This window comes from Saccopteryx bilineata, chromosome 2 (genome assembly GCF_036850765.1).
Source record: "Saccopteryx bilineata isolate mSacBil1 chromosome 2, mSacBil1_pri_phased_curated, whole genome shotgun sequence".
In the NCBI taxonomy this organism is placed as follows: domain Eukaryota; kingdom Metazoa; phylum Chordata; class Mammalia; order Chiroptera; family Emballonuridae; genus Saccopteryx; species Saccopteryx bilineata.
Window position 1 is genome coordinate 224,422,029 of NC_089491.1, and position 22,937 is coordinate 224,444,965.

Below are 22,937 nucleotides of genomic sequence, written 5' to 3' on the forward strand. Positions count from 1 at the left end.
AGGACCAACTCCTTGGGAAAAATCTGGGAATGCAAACTAATTAAAAACACCCATAATTTACTTACTATACAACTAAAATGCATTTTTCTTAGATCCTTTTCTATGCTTATGTGAATTTACAAGTTGGTGTCATTATGCATCCTATTCTGTAATCTATTTTGATGAATACAATTCTATGGTATTTGTAAATGCTACATAGTAATTTATTTTGAGAACATAATTTGTCAGATTTAGACATTATCCCCATTAAAACAAGCATGGTGAAACTAAAATATGGGTAATTTCTATTAATCTTTATAGATAGATCCTAACGATATATCTGCCTGTTACAATCCACAGCTGGTCCATGAGTTTGCAGTAAAAATACTTAATTGCAAGACAGTTGAAAGTTTAAAGATAGGCTTTGAATAGGTGAGGAAGAGTCTTAAATAGATGACAGGAAGCAGCTTAATAAAAAGTTAAAGATTTCATTTTGTAAAAAAAACCCTGGCCAGTTAGTAGCTCAGTTGGTTAGTGTCATCTGGAAACACGAAGGTTGTGGGTTCAGTCACTGGTCAAGGCACATACAAGAAGCAACCAATGAATGCACAACTAAGTGGAACAACAAATGAATGCTTCTCTCTCTTTCCCCTTTTCTGTCTCTCTAAAATCAATTAGGAAAAAAAAAACACCTGACCCTGGCCGGTTGGTTCAGTGGATAGAGTGTCAGCCCAGCGTACAGACATACCTGGTTCAATCCCCACTTAGGGCACACATGAGAAGTGACCATCTGCTTCTCTACCCGTCCCTCTTCCCCTTCTCTCTCACATTCTCTCCTGCAGCCAGTTGCTGGATTGGTTCAAGCATCGGCCTCAAACGGGGGTTGCCAGGTGGATCCCTGTCAGGGTGCATGCCAGAGTTGGCCTATCTCCCCTCCTCTCCAAAAAAACAAAAAACAAAAACAAACAAACAAAAAACCTGAAAAATAAATATAAAGTAAAATCATTTAATTCCCTGAAGCTAAAAGTAATTATTTTAGACATGGTAAATTTCCTTCATATATATTTGGGTTTTCCTTTATTTGTAAAATGTTTTTTTTTTGTTTTTTTTTTTTTCTTTCTGAAGCTGGAAACAGGGAGATACAGTCAGACAGACTCCCGCATGCGCCCGACCGGGATCCACCCGGCACGCCCACCAGGGGCCAAGCTCTGCCCACCAGGGGGCGATGCTCTGCCCATCCTGGGCGTCGCCATGTTGCGACCAGAGCCACTCTAGCGCCTGAGGCAGAGGCCACAGAGCCATCCCCAGCGCCCGGGCCATCTTTGCTCCAATGGAGCCTTGGCTGCGGGAGGGGAAGAGAGAGACAGAGAGGAAAGCGCGGCGGAGGGGTGGAGAAGCAAATGGGCGCTTCTCCTGTGTGCCCTGGCCGGGAATCGAACCCGGGTCCTCCGCACGCTAGGCCGACGCTCTACCGCTGAGCCAACCGGCCAGGGCTGTAAAATGTTTTAATACTTGCTTAATAGTTAATCATGTGGCTACCCCATAATTTGGCCATTATAGTTAGGTGCTTGTCTTTTGAATTGGGGATAAGTTTACCCAAAGTCAAAGGCAGTGGTATGCCCTGGCTGCATAGGTCAGTTGTTTTGTGCATCTTCACGAAGAACAGAGATTGCTGGTTCAATTCCCGGTCAGGACACATGCAGAAACAAATGAATGTTCCTGTCTCTCTCTCCCCTCTCCCTTCCTCTCTTTCTCTAAAATGAATAAAATAAAATAAAGAAAGGCAGTGCCCATGCACCAATCACTCCCAACAGCCATCAAACCATTGTGCATCGATCCATCCCGATTATTTTGAAGCAAATGAAAATGAATATTTAAAAAATTATACATAGAAAATTAATACTAAACAAAATGCTCATAAAGAAAATATTTAAATTAGTAGTAAAAATTGTTTATCTTTTTTAAAAAATTGATCTTTAGAGAGAGAGAAAAGGAGAAAGAGAGAGAAAAACATGACTTCTTGTTCCACTCATTCACGCCATCATTGGTTAATTACTGTAAGTGCCCTGATCTGGGATCAAACTCACAACCTTAGTGTGTCAGGATGATGTTCCAAACATCTAAGCTACCTGGCCAGGGCCAAAAATATCTCATCTTTGAGCTTTTACACATTTTGTCAGGATTGGATGCAGATTCAATTTAACAAGAAGCTGATATTAAAAACAAAAACAAATGAACAAAAAAGTAAATCCAGTGTTGCTAGTCTCATCTTTAAAATCAACACATGACTTGCCTGACCAGGCGGTGGTGCAATGGATAGAGCGTTGACCCGGGATGCTGAGGACCCAGGTTTCTTTCTTTCTTTTTTTTTATTTAAAGATTTTATTTATTCATTTTAGAGAGAGGAGACAGAGAGAGAGAGAAGGGAGGGAGGAGCAGAAAGCATCAACTCCCATATGTGCCTTGACCAGGGAAGCCCGGGGTTTCAAACCAGAGACCTCAGTGTTCCAGGTCGACGCTTTATCCACTGCGCCACCGCAGGTCAGGCAGGACCCAGGTTTCTTTTTTTTTTTTTTTTTAAGATTTTATTTAACTCACTCCAGAGAGGTGGAAGACAGAGAAAGAAGGGGTGAAGGAGAGGAAACATCAACTTTCATATGTGCCTTGATCAGGCAAGCCCAGGGCTTCGAACTGGTGACCTTAGCATTCCAGATCGATGCTTTATCCACTGTGCCACCATAGGTCAGGCTGAGGACCCAGGTTTTAAACCCCGAGGTCACCAGCTTGAGCACAGAATCACAGACATGACCCCATGGTCATTGGGTTGAGCCCAAAAGTTGCTGGTTTCATGCCCAAGGTCGCTGGCTTGAGACCAAGGTTGCTGGCTTGAGCAAGGGGTCACTGGCTCAGCTGGAGCCCCCCCCCCACTCTACCCTGGTCAAGGCATGTATGAGAAGCAATCCATGAACAACTAAAGTGCTGCGACAACAAGTTGATGTTTCTCATCTCTCTCCCTTCCTGTCTGTCTCTGTCCCTCTTGCTAGAATAAAATAAGAGTTGATACTTCTTGTTCTACCCTTGCCTTTGTCTCCTCTGTCTGTAAAATCTTTTTTTTTTTTTTACAGGGACAGAGAGAGAGTCAGATAGGAACAGACAGACAGGAACGGAGAGAGATGAGAAGCATCAATCATCAGTTTTTCGTTGCGACACCGTAGTTGTTCATTGATTGCTTTCTCATATGTACCATGACCGCAGGCCTTCAGCAGACTGAGTAACCCCCCGCTCGAGCCAGTGACCTTGGGTCCATGCTAGTGAGCTTTTTGATCAAGCCAGATGAGCCCGTGCTCAAGCTGGCAACCCCGGGGTCTCGAACCTGGGTCCTTCCGCATCCCAGTCCAACGCTCTATCCACTGCGCCACTGCCTGGTCAGGCTGTCTGTAAAATCTTTAACAAAAAATAAATAAATAAGCCTGACCTGTGGTGGCTCAGTGGATAAAGCATTGACCTGGAATGGTGTAGTTGCCAGTTTGAAACCCTGGGTCTGTCTGGTTAAGGCAAATATGAGAATTGACGCTTCCTACTCCTCCCCCCCTTCCTTTTCTCTCTCCTCTCTAAAATAAGTAAATAGCCTGACCAGGCGGTGCACAGTGGATAGAGCGTCGGACTGGGACCTGGAGGACCCAGGTTCGAGACCCCGAGGTCGCCAGCTTGAGCGCGGGCTCATTGGGTTTAAGCAAGGTTCACTAGCTTGAGCCCAAGGTCGCTGGCTCAAGCAAGGAGTCACTCGATCTGCTGAAGGCCCACAGTCAAGGCACATATGAGAAATCAATCAATGAACAACTAAGGAACCTCAATAAAGAATTGCTATTTCTCATCTCTCTCCCTTCCTGCCTGTCTGTCCCTCTCTCTGACTCTCTCTGCCACAAAAAAAAAATAAAATAAAATAAGTAAATAAAATCTTTTAAATAAATAAATAACTTAAAACTTCTTTAAAAAACTATTAAAGCTAATGATAAATACAAGTTATTTATGAAAACTGTTAAACACACTCATCTGTTATGCATGACTCATAGAGAGGAAAAGTTGATAATATTTCATGCTTGGATGTGTCCGTTTCAGGATGTGGCTGCATATTACAATGTCAAGATTATAATTGTTACCAGTGCTGATTTGGGTTTTCACAAGAGATACATTTCAAGACAATCTTAATTGTGGTAGTGTGTTTTCTGACTTTTGCTTTACTCCTCCTTACTTCATTTATCTTTGAAGCCAAAGTGAATGAAATATTAAATTCAACATATTTCACTGAGCTAGTATGAATAAATACTCAAATATCAGGAGAAACAAATCCTGAGTGCTTGGCGAGGGAGCTCACGCACTGTTCTCCTGAACTTCCGGGACACAAAGTGGGTCTTGTTCAACATCAACTGCACAGTTCAGTGGTCTTAAATCCATTCATAATGTACTACCACTAGCACAGTCCACTGCCATAGCTCTTTTCATCTTGGAACACAAACTCTGTACTCATTAAACAAAACTTCCCCTTCCCCCTACTCCCAGCAGCCACCATCTTCTATTCCTCTATGATTTTTTAAAAATTCTTTTTAGCCTGTCCAGCAAGGGGTTACTTGGTCTGCTGAAGGCCCGCGGTCAAGGCACATATGAGAAAGCAATCAATGAACAACTAAGGTGTTGCAATGCGCAATGAAAAACTAATGATTGATGCTTCTCATCTCTCTCCATTCCTGTCTGTCTGTCCCTCTCTCTGACTCTCTCTCTGCTTCTGTAAAAAAAAATAAAAAATAAAAAAAAAAAGTAAAAAAAAAAAAAAAAATTCTTTTTAGCCTGAACTATGCTGGCACAGTGGATAAAGTGTCAACCTGGAACACTGAGGTCGCTGGTTCAAGATCCTGGGCTTGCCTGGTCAAGGCACATATCGGAGTTCATGCTTCCTACTCCTCCGCCCTTCTCTCTAAAAAGAATTTAAAAAGAATTTTATTTTTTAGATTTTATTTATTCATTTGAGAGAGAGAGAGAAGAGGGAAAAAGCAGGAAGCATCAACACCCATAAGTGCCTTTACCAGGCAAACCCAGGGTCTTGAACTAGTCGGGACCTCAGCATTCCAGGTTGACACTTTATCCACTGCACCACCATAGTTCAGCCTCTTCTTCCATGATGCTGACACTCTAAGTAAGTCATCTAAGTAAAATTACACAGTCTGTCCTTCTGTGACTGGCTTATTTCACTTAGCATATTGTCCTGAAGGTTCATCCCTGTTGTAGTATATGTCAGAAATTTCTTTCCTTATTAAGGCTGAATAATATTCCATTATATGTAGGCACCACATTTTGTTTTCTCACTCATCTGTCCGTAGACAGTTGGGTGGCTTTCATGTTTTGACTATTTTGAATAATGCTGCTATGAACATGAGCATACAAATATTTTTTCATGTCCCTGTCTTCAATTCTCTTGGGAATATGCCCCTAAGTAGAATTGCTGAATCAGGTGTTCATTTTATGTTTAATTCTTTGAGAAACCCCCTTACTGTTTTCTGTAGTGGCTGCACCAATTTACCTTCCCACCAACAATGCAGAAGAGTTCTAATTTCTCAACATCCTTGTTTATACTTGTTATTTTCTGATTTTTTAAAATAGTATCCAGCATGATGGGATGGATATGAAATGATATCTGACTGTGGTTTTAACTTGCATTTCCCTATGATCAGTGACATTGAGCATCCTTTCATGTGCTTATTGGCTCTTTGTATGTCTTCTTTGGGAAAATGTTTATTAAAGTATTTTTTGAATTGATTCGTTTATTGTTGTTTCAAAAATTCTCTATATATTCTGGCTACTAATTCCTTATTAGATATATGATTTTCAAATATATTCCCTCATTCTCCCACTGTGATTTTGATGAAGAAAATTTTGGGCCAGATTGGGAGGGTAGTAGTCTTAGTCCATTTGGGATGCCATAACAAAAATAACATAGACTACCTAACCTGTGGTGGCACAGTGGATAAAGTGTTGACCTGAAATGGTGAGGTCGCTGGTTCAAAACCCTTGACTTGCCTGGTTAAGGCACAGGACGCAATTACTACAAGTTGATACTTCCAGCTTCTCTTCTCTCTCTCTCTCTCTCTCTTTCTCCTATCTCTAAAAATCAATATATAAAACCTTAAAAAAAATAACATTGGCCCTGGCTGATTGGCTCAGTGGTAGAGTATCAGCCCATATGTGGATGTCCCGGGTTCAATTTCTGGTCAGGGCACACAGGGAAGAGTTCATCTGCTTCTCCACCCCTCCCCCCTCACTTCTCTCTCTCTCTCTCTCTCTCTCTCTCTCTCTCTTCTCCTCTCCTTCTGCAGCCATGGCTCGATTAGAGCGAGTTGACCCCGGGTGCTGAGGATGGCTCTATGGCCTCTTCCTGAGATGCTAAAAAATGGCTCTAGTTGCAATGGAGCAAGGACCCCAGATGGGCAGAGCATCGTCCCCTAGTGAGCATGCCAGTAGATCCCAGTCAGGACACATGAGGGAGTCTATCTCTGCCTCCCCTTCTCTAACTAAATTTTAAAAAAAGTAATAACATAAACTGGGTGGCTTACACAACAAACATTTCTCACATGAATGTACACTGAAATTTGAATATTCTCTGCATCGTAGGTAACCTTTAAAGATTACTGTTCAAAAAAATTATTGTTCATTTTATTGGGCATGGTCATGGTATAATTACAATATAATCATGTGGGACAATGTCCTTAATTTTAGTAGATTTCATTTCAAATGGTTCAGTTAAACAAATATGGCAAAAAGTAAGCAATTGATGAAGGATAGATAAGATTTCTTTATACATTCTTTCAACTTTTCTCTAGGTTTGAGAATGTTCAAAATAAAAATTTGAGGGCGGGGGAAGCAAAACAACGGAAAACGACTATTACTTGGTTAATAAAACACTGCTAGGCTTGTGCTTAGATGTTGCTAAACTTGGCATTGCACTTATTTGGAATCTTGAAATTAGTATTTTAAAAATGTGGATACTTTTGCTGAAGCCTCTAAATTTAGATGAAAGGGTAGCTAGCCATGCTGAAATATTTGCCCTTTGAATCAGACGTTGAGATGGTAGTTGACTTTGGCAGGGTATACCTCACCTACTGGCTAGAAGAAAATGTTCTCCCTCTGCTAATCATATTTGAATTTTACAGTACAACTATTCAGGAGATGCATTTACTGTTTACCTAACAGGAGTAAGAACAGAAGTTGTCACTATTCTAAACTGAGGAAGGAAGAAGTGGCCAAAAATATGGGTTAATGATAGAAAACTGTATAGAGAGGGTGAGATGCATGTTTGATCTTGGGAATTCAGAAAGGATCTAATTCTAAATAATTATTTATCTAGAGAGAAGCAGAAGGTGGAATGGGAACCCTGTGGAGTCGAAAGGACTTATGAAGAAATAGAAAGTGTTTTATTAGTGGTGGGGAGTGCTCAAAAATAATGTATATGTTTATTGTAGATGATACTGAAGATATAGAAAAGTACAGAGAAGAAAACAGAACCACCAACATCCCACCAGAGAGGTTAGCATTTAGGTCTATTCACTTGATGATGAGCAAATGTTTATTGTGCACTTGCTATGTGCCAGGTACTATTTTAAGCAGGTACCCTCCTTTCCTAAATAAATAAGACCTATCACCCTCTTTTACTAACAATACAGTCGTCATTTCATCTGACTTACCCACACAACTAGTACTGGGTGAGCCCAGGGTCAAATTCACCAGGGTCAAATTCACAGAACCACTTGGTATAAAATACTTTACACTTTGCATCTAATACACATGTTTTACCCTTCAAAGAGCTAAGTATCTTTATGAGTGACATGTTTAAACCAAAAGGCTGTTCTTTGAGCATTTAAGTTAGTAATGGGATCAATGAACTAATTCAGCAAAAATTTGAGTGTCTTAGTATAGGCACGATGCCTAGAATGTATATTATTTCATTTAATTAATTTTTTCATTGATTTGAGAGAGAATGTGAGAGAGAAAGACAAGAAGGGTGGTGGGGCAAAGGGAGAGAAAGAGAGAGAGAGAGAGAGAAAAGTATCAAATTGTTCTACTTAGTTCCATTTAGTTGTGCACTCTTTAGTTGCTTCTCCTATGTGTCATGACGGGATCAAACCCAAGACCTCAGCATAGTGGGGTGACACTCTATCCACTTAGCCACCTGGCCAGGGCTTAATTTATTTAATTCTTATAAAAATCCATGTGTTACTTATTACCATTTACATTTTTCAGATGAAGTGAGGGGATGTCCCCCCAGGGATGCCAGCTAATCAGGGTACCGCCATGTGGTGATTATGAAATGAGCTGATTTGGTGAGCCGAACTGCATTTCCCAGCATTTTCCTCCCTGTATGTTTCATGTTTCATGTTTCATGTAGAGTGGGTTTCAGAAGCCATGCTGCAGTAGATTGGGAGGCAAGAGTGGAGCCAGAGCCATGGGGATTTGTAAACTCAGCAAGCCCACGCAGGGCATCCAGGAGCAGTTGGCATTCACATGCATTAGTATTGTTTATCTGCCCACCCAGACTCTCCAGAGCTACTCTTACCCCCCCTGGATTCTCCATGTGTGACTTAGCTCTTTGACAAAGGGTATCACCTTCCTTCACAGGACATCCACATTCTCAAAAGTTGGAGGCTGGCGGTGAGTCACTCACAAGGACTCCCATCTGTCATGGTGGATTCCAGTCTGTCCTCAATCTTTCCACCTTCTCTTCCCAACTGTATGCCTTGTGGACTTCAGGCTCCAGGGTCAAAAAGGAAGACAACACCCTTACAGAGACTGTGTAACCAGTTTCCCCAATTGCAGGTCAAATCCTTGTCATAGACCCATATCTTTCTGTAGTCGAACCCCAATATAGATAGAAGCAAGAACTTTAAAAAAATTTAGGTGGCCTGACCTGTGGTGGCGTAGTGGATAAAGTGTCAACGTGGAATGCTGATGTTGCCGGTTCGAAACCCTGCACTGTGCGGTCAAGGCACATATGGGAGTTGAAGTTAATGCTTCCAGCTCCTCCTCCCTTTCTCTCCCTCCCTCCCTCTCTCTCTCCCCCCTCTGTAAAATTAATAAATAATAAATATTAAAAAAATTAGGTGGACAGATTGAAATAACTTATCATTCATATGTAAATAGCTTGGAGCCACATCTGAACCTACTTTGGAGAATTATCTAATTAAGCTACAAAGGAAAAGTGAAGTATCTTTTCCAGAGTCTGGAATTTTTGAACAATGAATAAAATGGTTCCATGTAACTTGGAAAATTATGAAGTTACTGGAGTAGATTATTAGGGCATTAAAAGTTGCTTCTGATCCTGAGCTTGCCTGGTCAAGGCACATATGGGAGTTGATGCTTCCTGCTCCTCCCCCCTTCTCTCTCTCTCTCTCCTTTCTACAATGAATAAGTAAAAAAAAATTAAAAAAAAAAGTTGCTTCTGGCCTTAGCTCTGTACCTCAACTGGTTAGAGTGTAGTCCTGACATACCAAGGCTGTAGGTTCAATTCCCCTATCAGGGCACATACAAGAATTAACCAATGAGTGCATAAATAAGTGCATAACAAATCAGTGTCTCTCTCTCTCAAAATTAATTTAAAAATTAAAAGAAAAAGGAAATAGGTTTTAGAAAAACTTGTTTCTGGCAGCTCTTGCTGCTGTAACAAATTACCACACACTTAGTGGCTTGACACAAGTTTATTATTTTACAGTTGTGGAGGTCAGAAGTCAAAATGGTTTTCAATGGGTCATAATCAAGGTGTTGGCAGGGCTGGTTCCTCCTGGAGGCTGTAGGGGAAGATCTGTTTACTTCCTCTTTGCAGCTTCTACAAGCCACCCACGTTCTTGGCTGGAGGTTCCTTCCTTCAACTGGGAAATGCATCCCTAACCCTGCTCTCCCCCCACCCCATCTCTTCTTGGATTCTGACTCTTGTTTTCTTCTGCTGCCTTCTGCCTCCTCCTCCTCCTCCTCCTCCTCCTCCTTCTTCTTCTTTTCTTCTTCTTCTTCTTCTTCTTCTTCTTCTTCTTCTTCTTCTTCTTCTTCATCTTCTTCCTCCTCCTCCTCCTCCTCCTTCTTCTTCTTCTTCTTTGACAGAGATAGAGATACAGAGAGAGGTACAGATAGGGACAGACAGACAGGAATGGAGAGAAATGAGAAGCATCAATTCTTTGTTGTGGCACCTTAGTTGTTCATTGATTGCTTTCTCATATGTGTCTTGACTGGGGGACTCCAGTAGAGCAAGTGACCCCTTGCCAGCAACCTTTGGGCTCAAGCCAGTGACACTGTGCTCAAACTGGATGAGCCCGTGCTCAAGCTGGTGACCTTGGAGTTTCAAACCTGGGTCCTCTGTATCCCAGTCCAATGCTCTATCCACTGCACCTCTGCCTGGTCAGGCTCTTGTTTTCTTCTTATAAGGACCATTGTTATTACATTGGGCTCAGGCCATTAATTTTCATTTTAATTTTTCCTCCACTATCCTAACTTCTAATGCCACTGGCTAGTTTTGCCTGGTTTTGAACTGCATATCAATGGAATCACAAAGAATGTCATCTTTTGTGTCTGAGTTCTTTTCTCAATCTTTGTTCCTGAGAGTCATTTATGTTGCATGCACATTCATTCCAAATTTTGTATAGCTTTGTACAGCTCACTAGTGTTGTAAATAAACTCCAATTTATCCTTCCATTGCACAGTTGATGGGCATGTGGTTATTTCCAGTGTGGGACTATTACAAGTGCAAATGATGAACACAGTGTGCATTTCTGTTGTGTATAATCTGAGGCACAGGGTTTGCATATATTCAGCTTTAGCAGATACTTGGAAACCACTGTCCTGCTTCATAGGCAGCCCTCCCATTTTTTTTAAGATTTTATTTGATTTTTTATAGAGAGGAGAGAGAGAAAAATATGCGGGGAGGGGGGAGGACAGAGAAGCATCATTTCATAGTTGCTTCTTGTATGTACCTTGACCAGGCAAGCCCGGGGTTTCAAATCTGTGACCTCAGCATTCCAGGTCAATGCTTTATCCACTGTGCCACCATGGGTCAGACAGCCCTCCTATTCTTGAGTCTGCCCCTCCAGCCATTTCTGCTGTTCCACCCTGCCCCACAGAATGGCAGATGAAGTTCAGTACCGGAATGAAGCTAAGGGATGACTTGGTTGATTTATTTTAACAAGGCAATTGTAACGGTCTATTTTGTTGTAGGCTATGACATAGGTACCTTAGGTCAAAATGGTGTGTGTTAAAATGTGTTAAAACAAACAAAGGAACATGGCAAAACTAGAGCTCTTCCCACCCAATGGAATATTTGCTGGCCGTGGGTTCTTGTAGGGAACCTAAAAGGCTCTGGGAAACTGTGCTGTCAGGGAACAAACAGGCAGGTCAAAGTTAATATCTGTGTTCTTTTCCCTGAGGACACTTTATACCTACAGGTCAATCCATTCCTATTTTTTCTTTCTTTTAATTTATTTACTAACTTTAGTGAGAATAGGAGAGGGAGAGAGAGAGAGAGAGGAGAACATTGATCTGTTCTTGTATGTGCCCTGAGTAGGGATCGAACCCACAACCTTTGTGTATGGAGATGGTATTCTAACTGACTGAACAATTTAGCCAGAGCTTTGCCCATCTTAATGAGACAACCATTGCAATCAGAATCCTTGAGAAAATGTAGAGTGTGGAGAATTCAGTCATGGGCTGATCATTATTACTCTTTTTATTTTTTATTTATTTATTTTTTATAAAGGCAAAAGAGAAAGCTGGAGAATTTATGGCCTAGTAATCCCAAAGTTAATAATTAGGAAACATTAGCCATGTGGGACCGAATCTGGTTCCGGGTAAATCTACATGTATTACAGATCGTATCATCATGAAATCGAGTTTCTGAATCATCTGCTCCAAAGAGCAAGACCTTCTCCTGTCCCATTCAGCTCCCTGAAAAGCTTTGTAATTAAATTCTGTGGAATGTGCAGCCTTCTTTGCAAGGTTAGATTTTAGCACAGCTTGTCTTATAGGCTTGTTGCAGGAAATTATATCTTTTAGTTGTTACAGAAAATGAATCTAGCCTGACCAGGTGGTGGCACAGTGGATAGAGCGTCGGACTGGGATGCAGAATGGACCCAGGTTCGAGACCCTGAGGTCGCCAGCTAGAGCACGGGCTCATCTGGCTTGAGCAAAAAAAAAAAAGCTCACCAGCTTGGACCCAAGGTCGCTGGCTCCAGCAAGGGGTTACTCGGTCTGCTGAAGGCTCGCGGTCAAGGCACATATGAGAAAGCAATCAATGAACAACTAAGAAGTCGCAACGCACAATGAAAAACTAATGATTGATGCTTCTCATCTCTCTCTCCGTTCCTGTCCGTCTGTCCCTGTCTATCTCTGCCTATGTAAATAATAATAATAATAATAATAATAAATAAATAAAATGAATAAAGCTTTAAAAATATTTTAATAAAAAAGAAAAAAATGAATTTACTCACAAAACTGTAATGAACACACTTACTTTGTGATAATTCTGGCATTACCTGTGATTGTGTTAATCTTGTTGTATCTCCTCTGTATAAACATGTATCCACGGGCTGGTCAGCATGCTGTCTGTCCTGTGTTAAAGGCCTGTGGGAAACAAAGTTGACCGTTCTAACCCTATGCAGAGCCCATTCTTCCCAAAGGGAGAAGCAGTAGTCAAGTCTTTCGCTCTTAAGTAGAAAGATCTGCTGGTCACAGAAGCCACGCCCAGAAGTCCTAGCTTTGGCAGAGGTGGGCCTCCCCAGGCCTTGGATGTACATTCTGGGTATTGGGAGCTTGGCTCCCTCACCTTGCTTTGGCACCCTGGGCTGCTTTATTGTGGTCTTCCAGGACTGTCTAGCCTGAACAAATACAGGGTGGCCAAAAGTAGGTCTGTAGTTGTAAGTGAAACACAGAGAGTTTATTCTTGTATTGTTATTTATTATTTTCCACATTAATGACTGTATAGCTACTTTTGCTCCATCCTGTAGTTCTCCATGCCATCTAGCCTAGGTCACCAGGGATGGGCTCAGGGTTAGCAAAGTGCCTCTTGCAGCCAATGCCCCCTCTCCACGTATTTGCCTCAGAGGCCCTGAGGGAGAGAGTGGCTGGTTGAGAAGATTTAGAATTCTGGAATCTCAAGCCAAAAAGTCATCTTAACCTTATCTCATTACCAATATTCATATCTTAAACCTTCTCAGGCTTTACTATATTAAAATCAAGATTATTTAGTTTTAGACTGTGTGTCTTGGTCAGACTTTGTCCATAAATAAAAAGGAGGGACCAGGAAGCTTTCTCCAGGTTGCAAACAGGGTGTCAAATGTCATGACAGAAAATGGGAAGACCTTGCTGTAGGCACCCAGCTTACACTGAGCCATTGCCTAAACATCAGGAAAGGAATATTCCCCACAGGTGGGACCCAGTGACCTGGGAGCAGTACCTGCTTCCCCAGGCCCCCATCTAGAACTTCTCTCCACTCCGTCCTTTCCCCTTTGCAGACTTTCTCTTGGGCCTGCGGGGCTTTCCCCATCCTCCCAGAAGCCCCAGAGGCTCACCTTGTCAGCAGGGGAGGCCGGTTTTCCTTGTCTCCTCATCTGCACCATCAGTGAAGCCCTGAGGAAGCCACAGAGGGCGGTGGTGCTTGAGAAAGAGGCGGGAGGGGGGGCTCTGTGCTCCCCTCTGTGGGGGCTCAGGACAAGGCTGCAGGCAATTGGGTGAAGGCAATGGGCTGGCCATGCAGGTCATGGGGGCACTGTGTGGCCAGGGAGAAAGTAGAGGCCACAGGAGAATGGCATGACAGGATGTTCTCTCCCAAAAGTAGCCTCCATCCCTGCTTCTGAACACACTCTTTTTCTATTCTACCTCTCTCAAGACTCTATTTCCCTCCCTCCTTTGAGAAGCCAGGAGGCCCTTTCCCATGGGGTTACTGTGGGGGACAGTTATGGAGAGGGATAGGCTTTCCTGGCCCTCTAAGTTCTGTCTCTGCTGGCCTTGCCTTCAGGGCAGCCCCATAAAACTGCGGGGCCCTGTCTCCAGGTATGTGATGGGCCATCAGATTTCGGTGGGCTGTCCTCAGATTAAACCATCGCACCAAACACAAGAGTTATGAGTGGGTGTTTAGAGCATAGCTACCTCATCTTTGAGGGCCTGTCTTGTTGAGGAATTTTTCATTAAACAGCCAAATATTTATGGTACAGCTACCATATCAGGCTTTGCTGTAGCCCTAGAGACACTACCAGAGAGTAAAACAGATAGAAATCTCTGCCTGCCTTCAGAGTGGGAGGAGACAGCAGGAAACAAAAATGACAGGCATATTCTGCAATAGGTCAGAAGGTCAGAGGTTCTGTGAAGAAAAGGAAGTAGGAGAGAGAAAGGGGAAACAGGGCGCAAAGTGAGAGTAAGCTTTACTTTTATTTAGGGCATTTTGGGTACTGAGGAAGGCCCCACTGGCAATAGAACTGTTGAGCCAAGACTTGAAGGAGGTGAGGGACTGGGCCATACAGTGTTCTAGGGAAAAGAGTGTTCCTGGCAGAAAGAACTGCAAGTACAAAGACCCTGCGGCAGTGGCATGCCTGGCTTGTCTGGAGACCATCAAGGCCACCAGTGTGGCTGAAGCAGGATGAGAGGGGGTAGAATAGTGGGACGAGAGGTAGAGAAATACTAAAGAGGTCAACTTACTGAGAACTTGCCAGACTTGGGCTTCTCCTCTGGGTCAGATGGGAGCCATGGCAGAGTTCTGAGAGAGGAGGGCAGATCTGACTTTGGTTTTCACAGAATCCCTTCAGCTGCCTGTTGAGGACAGGTGGTAGCAGGATGAAGACAGAAGCAGAAAGACACTTGGGAAGTTGGGTGCGAGAGAACTGCTTTGATTCTAGACACATTTTGAAGGTGGGTTCACCAGGGCTTACTGATGGATTGCATGTGTGATTGAAAGAGAGGTGATTCTAAGATTTTTGAAGGGGCCTGACCTGTGGTGGCGCAGTGGATAAAGCATTGATCTGGAAATGCTGAGGTCGCTGGTTTGAAACCCTGGGCTTGCCTGGTCAAGGCACATATGGGAGTTGATGCTTCCAGCTCCTCCCCCCTGTCTCTCTCTCCTCTCTCTGTCTGTCTCTCTCTCTCTCCTCTCTAAAATGAATAAATAAAATAAAAATTAAAAAATTAAAGATAGCCCTGGCCGGTTGGCTCAGTGGTAGAGCGTCGGCCTGGCGTGCAGAAGTCCCGGGTTCGATTCCCGGCCAGGGCACACAGGAGAGGCGCCCATCTGCTTCTCCACCCCTCCCCCTCTCCTTCCTCTCTGTCTCTCTCTTCCCCTCCCGCAGCCGAGGCTCCATTGGAGCAAAGATGGCCCAGGCGCTGGGGATGGCTCCTTGGCCTCTGCCTCAGGCGCTAGAGTGGCTCAGGTCGCAACAGAGCGACGCCCTGGAGGGGCAGAGCATGGCCCCTGGTGGGCATGCCGGGTGGATCCCCGTCGGGCGCATGCGGGAGTCTGTCTCTCCCCGTTTCCAGCTTCAGAAAAAAATAAAATAAAAATAAATAAATAAAGATTTTTGAAGAGACCAACAATGAAGGGCCAAAATGACTTAGGAAATACTTTGTGAAGTAGTTTAGGGATCTAGGTGGGTCTTTTCAAGCTAGAGTACAAGATGTCTGCATAAGGAAGAGATAAGGAAGAGATACAAGAGTAGAGAGAGAGAGAAGACTGGAGAGGGGGTGTTCTGGACAGCCAGAGGTGGCAGAGTTAAAGCGTAGGTGTCCTCAGGAAGAACTTTAGTACCTGGCAGAGTTCTGGAAGAAAACAGAAGGCATAATTCATTGGGATAATAGAATTAATGATGCTAGTATTTATAAGGGTGTGGGCAGGAGTTAAATCAGCAAGAGATGGTTCCCATCTGACTCAGAAGAGAAGTCCAAGAATTGAAGGACCAGGGGAGAAATGGGTATTAAAACCCAGGAAGGGTCTGTATGGAGAGGGAGCCGTGTCTCAAGAATTGTGGCCTTCGGCAAAACAGTGGCAGCTACCACCGATCTATGGCAGGAAAGGAGCTGGGAAAATAGGAAACCCACCTTCACTGTCCTCCCTCCTAATCATCTCCTACTGGGACCACCTACGGAATGTAGCTGGAGGGCAAGAGAGCCCGCAGCCTAGTTCCCTGTGGCTGGGAACACAGCAGGGTGCACAGCTTTAAAAACAATGCCAGGAGTTCAGGATTAGCTGAGTTGGTTAGAGCATCGTCCTGCTATGCAGAGGTTCTATCCCTGATCAGAGCCCATACTGAATCTGATCTCTCCCCGCCCCCCAAAACCCCTAAAAGTGATAGGATTAATTGGGTAGGGAATCTGGGAGCCCTTTGAGGAGGCTATTTGGTGGCTGGGGGAACTGAGAGAAAAAGAATCTCTTTTATGTAACAGCATCAGGTTGAGAGGTAGACCTTGCTCAAAGAACTTTATAGGCATTCTCTCTGGAAATGCTCATGTATTCTGGCTCTCTAATGAGGATGAAATAATACATGCGAACGCTTAAGCAGTGTCCAGGATGTAGAAACACTCACTCTATTAGTTGTTATTTCCATTTTAACGAGTATAGGTGAAAACCGAAAACAAGCACCAAACCCCAGAGAAGTTGCTCCATTACTAGTAAGTGGTGTCCAAATGCAGAAATGTTCTGACTCCAGCTCCCACATTCCCAAAGTCTCATCCACCACACTGTGTTTCCTCTGGTGTAATCAGAAACACTGCAAAGGAACAACTGGTAAGACATGGAGACTGACATGAGCCAATGCCTACAATGTGGGAGCACACAGGGAGAGAAGACAAGTGACAAGGGAGAGGCCAAAGCTCTGGAGGAAGAGATAAATGTGGAGACAATTTGCTGAGGGAGGTGGGTTCAAGTAGCATTAAGGGGACAGCTGGCTGGGTTAAAGGGAAGACAAGGTCCTAAGGGAAAGATGACATTGCCAGGAGGTGGAGGAGTGACCACAGGAATTAGATGCAGGGTCTACAAGTGGCTGAGGGCTTAAATAATCAGATTTATTTTTTTCTTTCAAAATCCTCTGGAAATTTATGATTTTTTTCTCTTCTTCTAGGGGATTTACCAGACAGTGCTTGCACCATAGTGCCAACCTTAGGGAAGGCTTTCAGTACAATTTTTGTTGAATGAATGAAATGAGGCAGGTTTAGTGTGCCCCTCATTTCACTTCCATGCATAGATTGTTTGGTGTCACCCTTCTGTATGTACTGTGTCACCTACTTTTGTATGTTACTCAGAACTGTGCTGATACTGTGCATGGATGGACAGCACCTGCTGGATGAACCTAAATTCAGTTAAGTTTCATTTGCATTAACATACTGATATTAGAATTTGAATTATGTGTATCATTTTCTTTGCATGCTCTGTACAGCTCATGTTTATTTTCAAACTCTTTCAAAATTGACCCTAATCTACTTCCTAATCCTCATTTTTGACCACTCTCCTAATGTGAATGGCTGGAAACAGACTGGTCTGCTCACCATTTTCCAGACCTACTTTTTAGTGCATTTCTGTCTTCAGAGTGCTTAGAATGCCCCATGAATTTTTTATTTTTTAAAGATTTTTTTTCATCCCCAGGCAACTTCATAAACTTTTTGAGCCTGTTTCCTCATCCTTAAAATGAGGATCCAACAAAAAGGTGAAAATAACAGGATCTAACTCACTTGCCTGTGAGGAGACCATGCATGTGTTCATGACACGAATCTTCTGATGTCTGCTCTCTCGTGTACTAGCTGTGTGATCTTGCTGTGAGGCCTCTATGTTTCAGGCCCCGATTTCCTCCCCAGTGCAAAGTGGTGAGGGGAGAAAGAATGCTGCGAAGCTTGGGTTCAGTCTGAGGTTGTACTGTCCGGGCTTGCAGCCTGGCTAGGTGCCCTGGGACCCTTCCTCAACCTCTCTGGGCCCCAGCATTCTCAGCTGTGAAATGAGTATGTTAAATGGTATCTAAGAGCTGTGTGAGAATCAGTGATGTTCATCTAGAAGAGGGGTTGCTTGCTAAGGACTAAAACATTGTAGTTCCCTTATAGTGGAGATGAATGACAGTGTTATAGCTGATGCCACCAACTGTTAAGATCTTCTAACCCTTATCTATAAAATTTTATTAACCAATGTCACCCCAAATAAATTCAACTTGAAAAATAAAAGACCTTCACCCTTGCTTGCCAAGCAACTTTTTGATAACTTAGCTCTTCATATAACTTTCCTGTGGTGAAATTTGTTATTTCCATTTACCCAAAAGCAAGTCTTAGTGTGTTGATTTGGAATGACTTGGATTCAGTTGTGTGAGGCACACACATAATTCTCACCTCACCTTGTTTGGAGACTACCTCTGGCAGGTCCCCATTATCCCCTTTCCAACTCTACATTGGCATAAGAAGGAGTCAGTTCTGGGTCTTTGTCACTTGAGAATTGAACGGGGGAGACATTCTCAGAAATCTATTTCAAACCTAGGAAGAGTATTTGCCATGGATGTCACAGTAAGTTATAAAGGAACCACTAGGGTTCTTGCAAAGGAAAACTCCTGTCATCATTCCTGATCTCATGTACTGGTTACCACGCTGCCCACACCAGAACTGTAGTTTTGGACAGTGACCAGTGCTGGGGACATAGATTTACATGTTTTGGGGGCAATCTTTAACTTTTATTTTGTTGTTACATAATGAAATATGCAACTCCTTGGTCAATCTTTGAATGTTTAAATTCTCCCCTCTTTTTGTCACTTGCTAACTTTGGTAATCTGTTTTTTTTGTTTGTTTGTTTGTTTTCTTGAGGGACAGAAAGGGAGAGAGATGAGAAGCATCAACTCACAGTTGTCTAACTTTTAGTTGTTCATTGATTGCTTCTCATATATGCCTTGACCCCTTGCTCAAGCCGGCAAACTTGGGCTTAACCAGTGACCTTGGGATCATGTTGATGATCCCATATGCAAGGTGGTGAGCCAGTGCTCCAGCTTGCGGTTTCGAACCTGGGTCCTTACTGTCCCTGGTTGTTCTATCTGCTGTGTGACCACCGGTCAAGGCAACTTTGGTCATCTTTTTTAAAATTTTTAAACTTTTACTTATTGATTTTAGTGAGAGAGGAAAGGAGAAAGAGAGACAGGAACATTGATCTGTTCCTGTATATGCCCTGACCAGGGGTTGGACTGGCAACCTTGGCATTTTGGGACACCACTTTAAGCAACCGAGCTATCTGGCCAGGGTAATTTCGGTCATCTTATAGTTGCAGATCAGACTGTCTCACAGGAATATAAACCTGTAATTTCAAATGTCAAGCTGTTCCAAGAAGTTATCCATCTGAACAATTTAGATACCACCCATATGCCCTATCTCAACTGGTGTCACAACCTTGACCTGGTAAGCCCCCAATTGAGTTTCTTGTGCCCCAACCTCATCTTGCTGATTTAACCCTACATATATTTCTGATCCTGTTTCTTCCTCTCCCTCCTTACAGCTATTGCATCTACATCTTTCCTATTTTAGGGGTCTATTGAGTGCTTTTCCTGCCTCTTGGTTTTAATCCTCTCAGATCTATCCTGAAATGAAAATACCTTAGAAACTTTCACTTGCTCCCAATTTTATTTATTGATCTTAGAGAAGGGAGAGAAGGAAACACTGATTATTGATTTGCTGTTCCACTTATTTATGCATTCATTAGTTGATTCTTGTATGTGCCCTCACAACCTTTGTATTTTGAGACAATGCTCTAACCGAGTTACCTGGCCAGGGCCCACTTGCTCACAATTTTAACGTCTGATTTACTTGGTCCCATCTATACCTCCAAAGCCACCCAAGTCTTCATATTAAACTTGAATTCCTTAAACTTCAAGTTATTCAGCTTTTGGCCCTTTGTTGTTCATATGGCTGGAAACCCTTTCTACACACATAATTCTGGAAAACTCAAACTGTTTTAACATCTCCCTTCTACCTTTGCCCTAAATTTTGTCATTATTTGGCTACATCTGTTTCCCCTAAATGACACTGAGGTCTTTGATGGCATAGCTGTGGCTCATTCCTTCATCTTTATGTCTGTCACCTGGGAGTGTTTGCTGAATGAACAGATGTAAGTAAGAACAGATTAACTGATGCACTTGTCCAAACATGTTTGGATTATTTGCTCACAAATATAAGAACTTTTGCTGTTGGCTGTAAATACAGTAATTATGAAAGTGAGCACATATGTGGTGCTTACTATATGGAAGGAACTCATTACCCCACTAAATCCTCACAACCCTATGAAGTAGGTACAAATAGCATTACAGTTTACAGGTGATAAATGTTGAGGCTCAGGTTAAGTGATTTGCTCAAAGTCACAAATCTAATAGACAAGACCCAAGATCAGTCCCACCCCAGTCAGATCTAAACTATTACATTTAACCTCTATCCTCTGGAGATTATTACGCAGAGTAGTAATCAGAATCACAATGTACATTCCCTGAAGTGTAGGGATATTTGTTTTCTCACTGAAGTGTAGGGATATTTGTTTTCTCACTGTTGTACTTTAATGTTCAGAATAGGACTCCTGGATATGCTGAGTGAATGAATTCTGTTGGGTCACAAGCCTAGCATGGTCAGAATTTTTTTGGCCCTTGTCCTCAGCTCCTGCCTTAAATTTTGTCTCCTAGAAACATCCTAACTACACATGGTTTCCCCCAAGCTTCCTACTTCCCTCCCTTGGAATGCACTGTTGTCCAATGTGCGATGCTCTGGGCTACTATCTCGGCCTAGCCAGGTCTACATCCTCTGCGATGTGCTGCATTTTCTTTAACTCTTTCCCTCCACTAGCCTGCTGGGTCTTCCGAGGACTTCGGCTTGGCTTTATTCTACTAGCTTCTTCCACCACTCACTGTACGTGGCAACGTGGACTCTCCGCAAACGTTCGCTGTGTCCTTCAAGTCACGGAGGGTCCTGTCCGCGGACCCCTGCACTCCTCAAACCCCTGGGAAGCTTCTCAGGTTGTCGTCTGCTTTGCCGCGGGGCAATTCTCAGTTTAAAGCAGTGGTCCCCAAACCCCTGGCCGCGGACCGGTACCGGTCTGTGGGCCATTTGGTACCAGTCCGCAGAGAAAGAATAAATAACTTTCATTGTTTCCATTTTATTTATATATGAGTCTGTTCTATGTTTTATTTTAAAAAAATGACCAGATTCCCTCTGTTAATCCGTCTAAGACTCACTCTTGACGCTTATCTCATAAGTTTGACAATTATATTTAAAAATACCACAGCTTTTTACGCCGGTCCCCACATAATTTTATTTTGTGCATTTATCCGTCCCACCCTAAAGGCTGGTCCGTGAAAATATTTTCTGACATTAAACTGGTCTGTGGCCCAAAAAAGGTTGGGAACCACTGGTTTAAAGGATTGCGCATCTTTGAAGCTGAGAGGTCTTCATGGGGGAGGGGGAGGACGTATACACTGGTCCCAGATGACCCGCTGTGAAATGCCCCTTCCGCAGGCCGATGGGGGTTCCCTGCTAACGAAGTCCAGCGTGAAGGGTCTCAGGTCTGGCCCTGGGAGTCGGGGCCTGCTCACCAACCGTGGCTCCCAGCGGGGTCCCCGCCCTGCGCGCCGCCGGACCTCCACCCCCTGCACCCGTCAGCGGCGCAGCTGGGAGGCCGCGCTGTCGCTTCACCGCGCGTAGGGATCTGGCCACGCGCCACCCCTCCCCCACTTGTCGAGTACCCAGGGCCGGGACTTTGCCCACCAGATTCTCCTTCTCTGCGTCCCCTGGACAGAGGACAGGGAGACCAGGCTCCACTTTCCGCAGGGCTCCGAGCGCCGGTTGTCCAGTGGCGCCGGCTGCCTCTTCGGCGGACTACTTTCCTATCGTGACGGGACTACTTCTGCGGAGGCGTCGGCGCTGGCGACGCACACGGATGGCGACGGCTGCGGCGGCGCGCCTAAGTTAGAGACGCCGGCTTCGTCAGGCCTCGGCCCGGCCTACACGCTTCGCTCGCTCGCTCCCGCCCCTTGCCCGGTCATGGCGGAACCCTCGCCTGCCCGACGCCCGGTGCCCCTCATCGAGTCGGGTAAGACGCGCCGCCGGCGCCCCCCCCCCCCCTGCGCGGCGCCCCTGGCCCATGCCCCGACCCCTGCCCCAAGGCGCCCGCTCTTGACCCGACTCTCCGTCTTCCCTCAGAGCTGTACTTTCTGATCGCACGGTACCTGTCGGCCGGGCCGTGTCGGAGAGCTGCGCAGGTGAGTGCGGGGCACGCGGGCGGCAGCGGCCGTGGCCGAGTCCCGGCCCCGCCACCGCCTGGGGTCGCGGGGTGGACCGGGGTGCGGCTCCCGCCCCTCTAACTGCATGTCTCGTCGGCTGCAGGTGCTGGTGCAGGAGCTGGAGCAGTACCAGGTCTGTGCATCGCGGCGCCCCTGCCCTCCGTACGCCCCCCGCGCGGCCCCCAGTCTCCCCGTCTCCCCGCCCGGCCCTCCGTCCCCCCGCCTGGCCTTGTCCGGGACGCTCGCCGGGCCCGCAGCCTGCCGCGCCCGCGCCGCCGCCCCCCATCCCGGACCCGCGCGGTGGTCACTTGTGTGCATCTCTTGTTTTTGCAGTTGCTGCCGAAGAGGTTGGATTGGGAGGGCAACGAGCACAACAGGAGCTACGAAGAATTGGTGAGACTTTGACATTTCCGTCCGGGGGTTTGCGAGAACCCGCCCCCTGTCCCCCGCCCCCTTTTCGGGGCTCCGGCTTGTAGGGCAAAGTGACTGAGCCGCGCTCGGGGTCGGGTGCCTGGGCGGGCGGAGCGTCTCCGCGGCCACGGGACTTCCCACGGTCGATTTGGTTTTGCTTTGGGTGGGGGGGCTGTATTTGTTTTGCTAGGAAATGGCCCTGTGCGGCGGGGGGGCGGCGGTGGGGGCGACGGGGGCGACCCGGCGCGGCGGTTTGTTTGGAATGCG

The 22,937-nt window shown here is 44.8% G+C and overlaps 1 protein-coding gene and 1 long non-coding RNA gene across 6 annotated transcripts in view; one reads left to right on the forward strand and one right to left on the reverse strand.

Annotated features, from left to right (window-relative positions):
* Positions 1-12,536: 12,536 nt before the first annotated feature.
* On the reverse strand, positions 12,537-21,822 carry LOC136325270 (uncharacterized). Its single transcript, XR_010729225.1, has 3 exons — positions 21,745-21,822; positions 13,572-13,629; positions 12,537-12,624 (listed from the first exon to the last, which is right to left on the reverse strand). It is a non-coding gene; the product is annotated as an uncharacterized lncRNA (long non-coding RNA).
* BRWD1 (bromodomain and WD repeat domain containing 1) overlaps positions 21,750-22,937 on the forward strand; it is a 152,577-nt gene continuing 151,389 nt past the window's right edge. For 3 of the 5 annotated variants that reach the window (XM_066259356.1, XM_066259358.1, XM_066259357.1), the window contains exons 1-4: positions 21,750-22,069; positions 22,180-22,238; positions 22,363-22,392; positions 22,593-22,652. In XM_066259356.1, the coding sequence (XP_066115453.1) occupies positions 22,021-22,069; positions 22,180-22,238; positions 22,363-22,392; positions 22,593-22,652 (198 nt within the window). In that variant the 5' untranslated portion in view covers positions 21,750-22,020. The remainder of the gene's footprint in view (positions 22,070-22,179; positions 22,239-22,362; positions 22,393-22,592; positions 22,653-22,937) is intronic. The other 2 variants (XM_066259359.1, XM_066259360.1) reach the window with 1 other exon arrangement.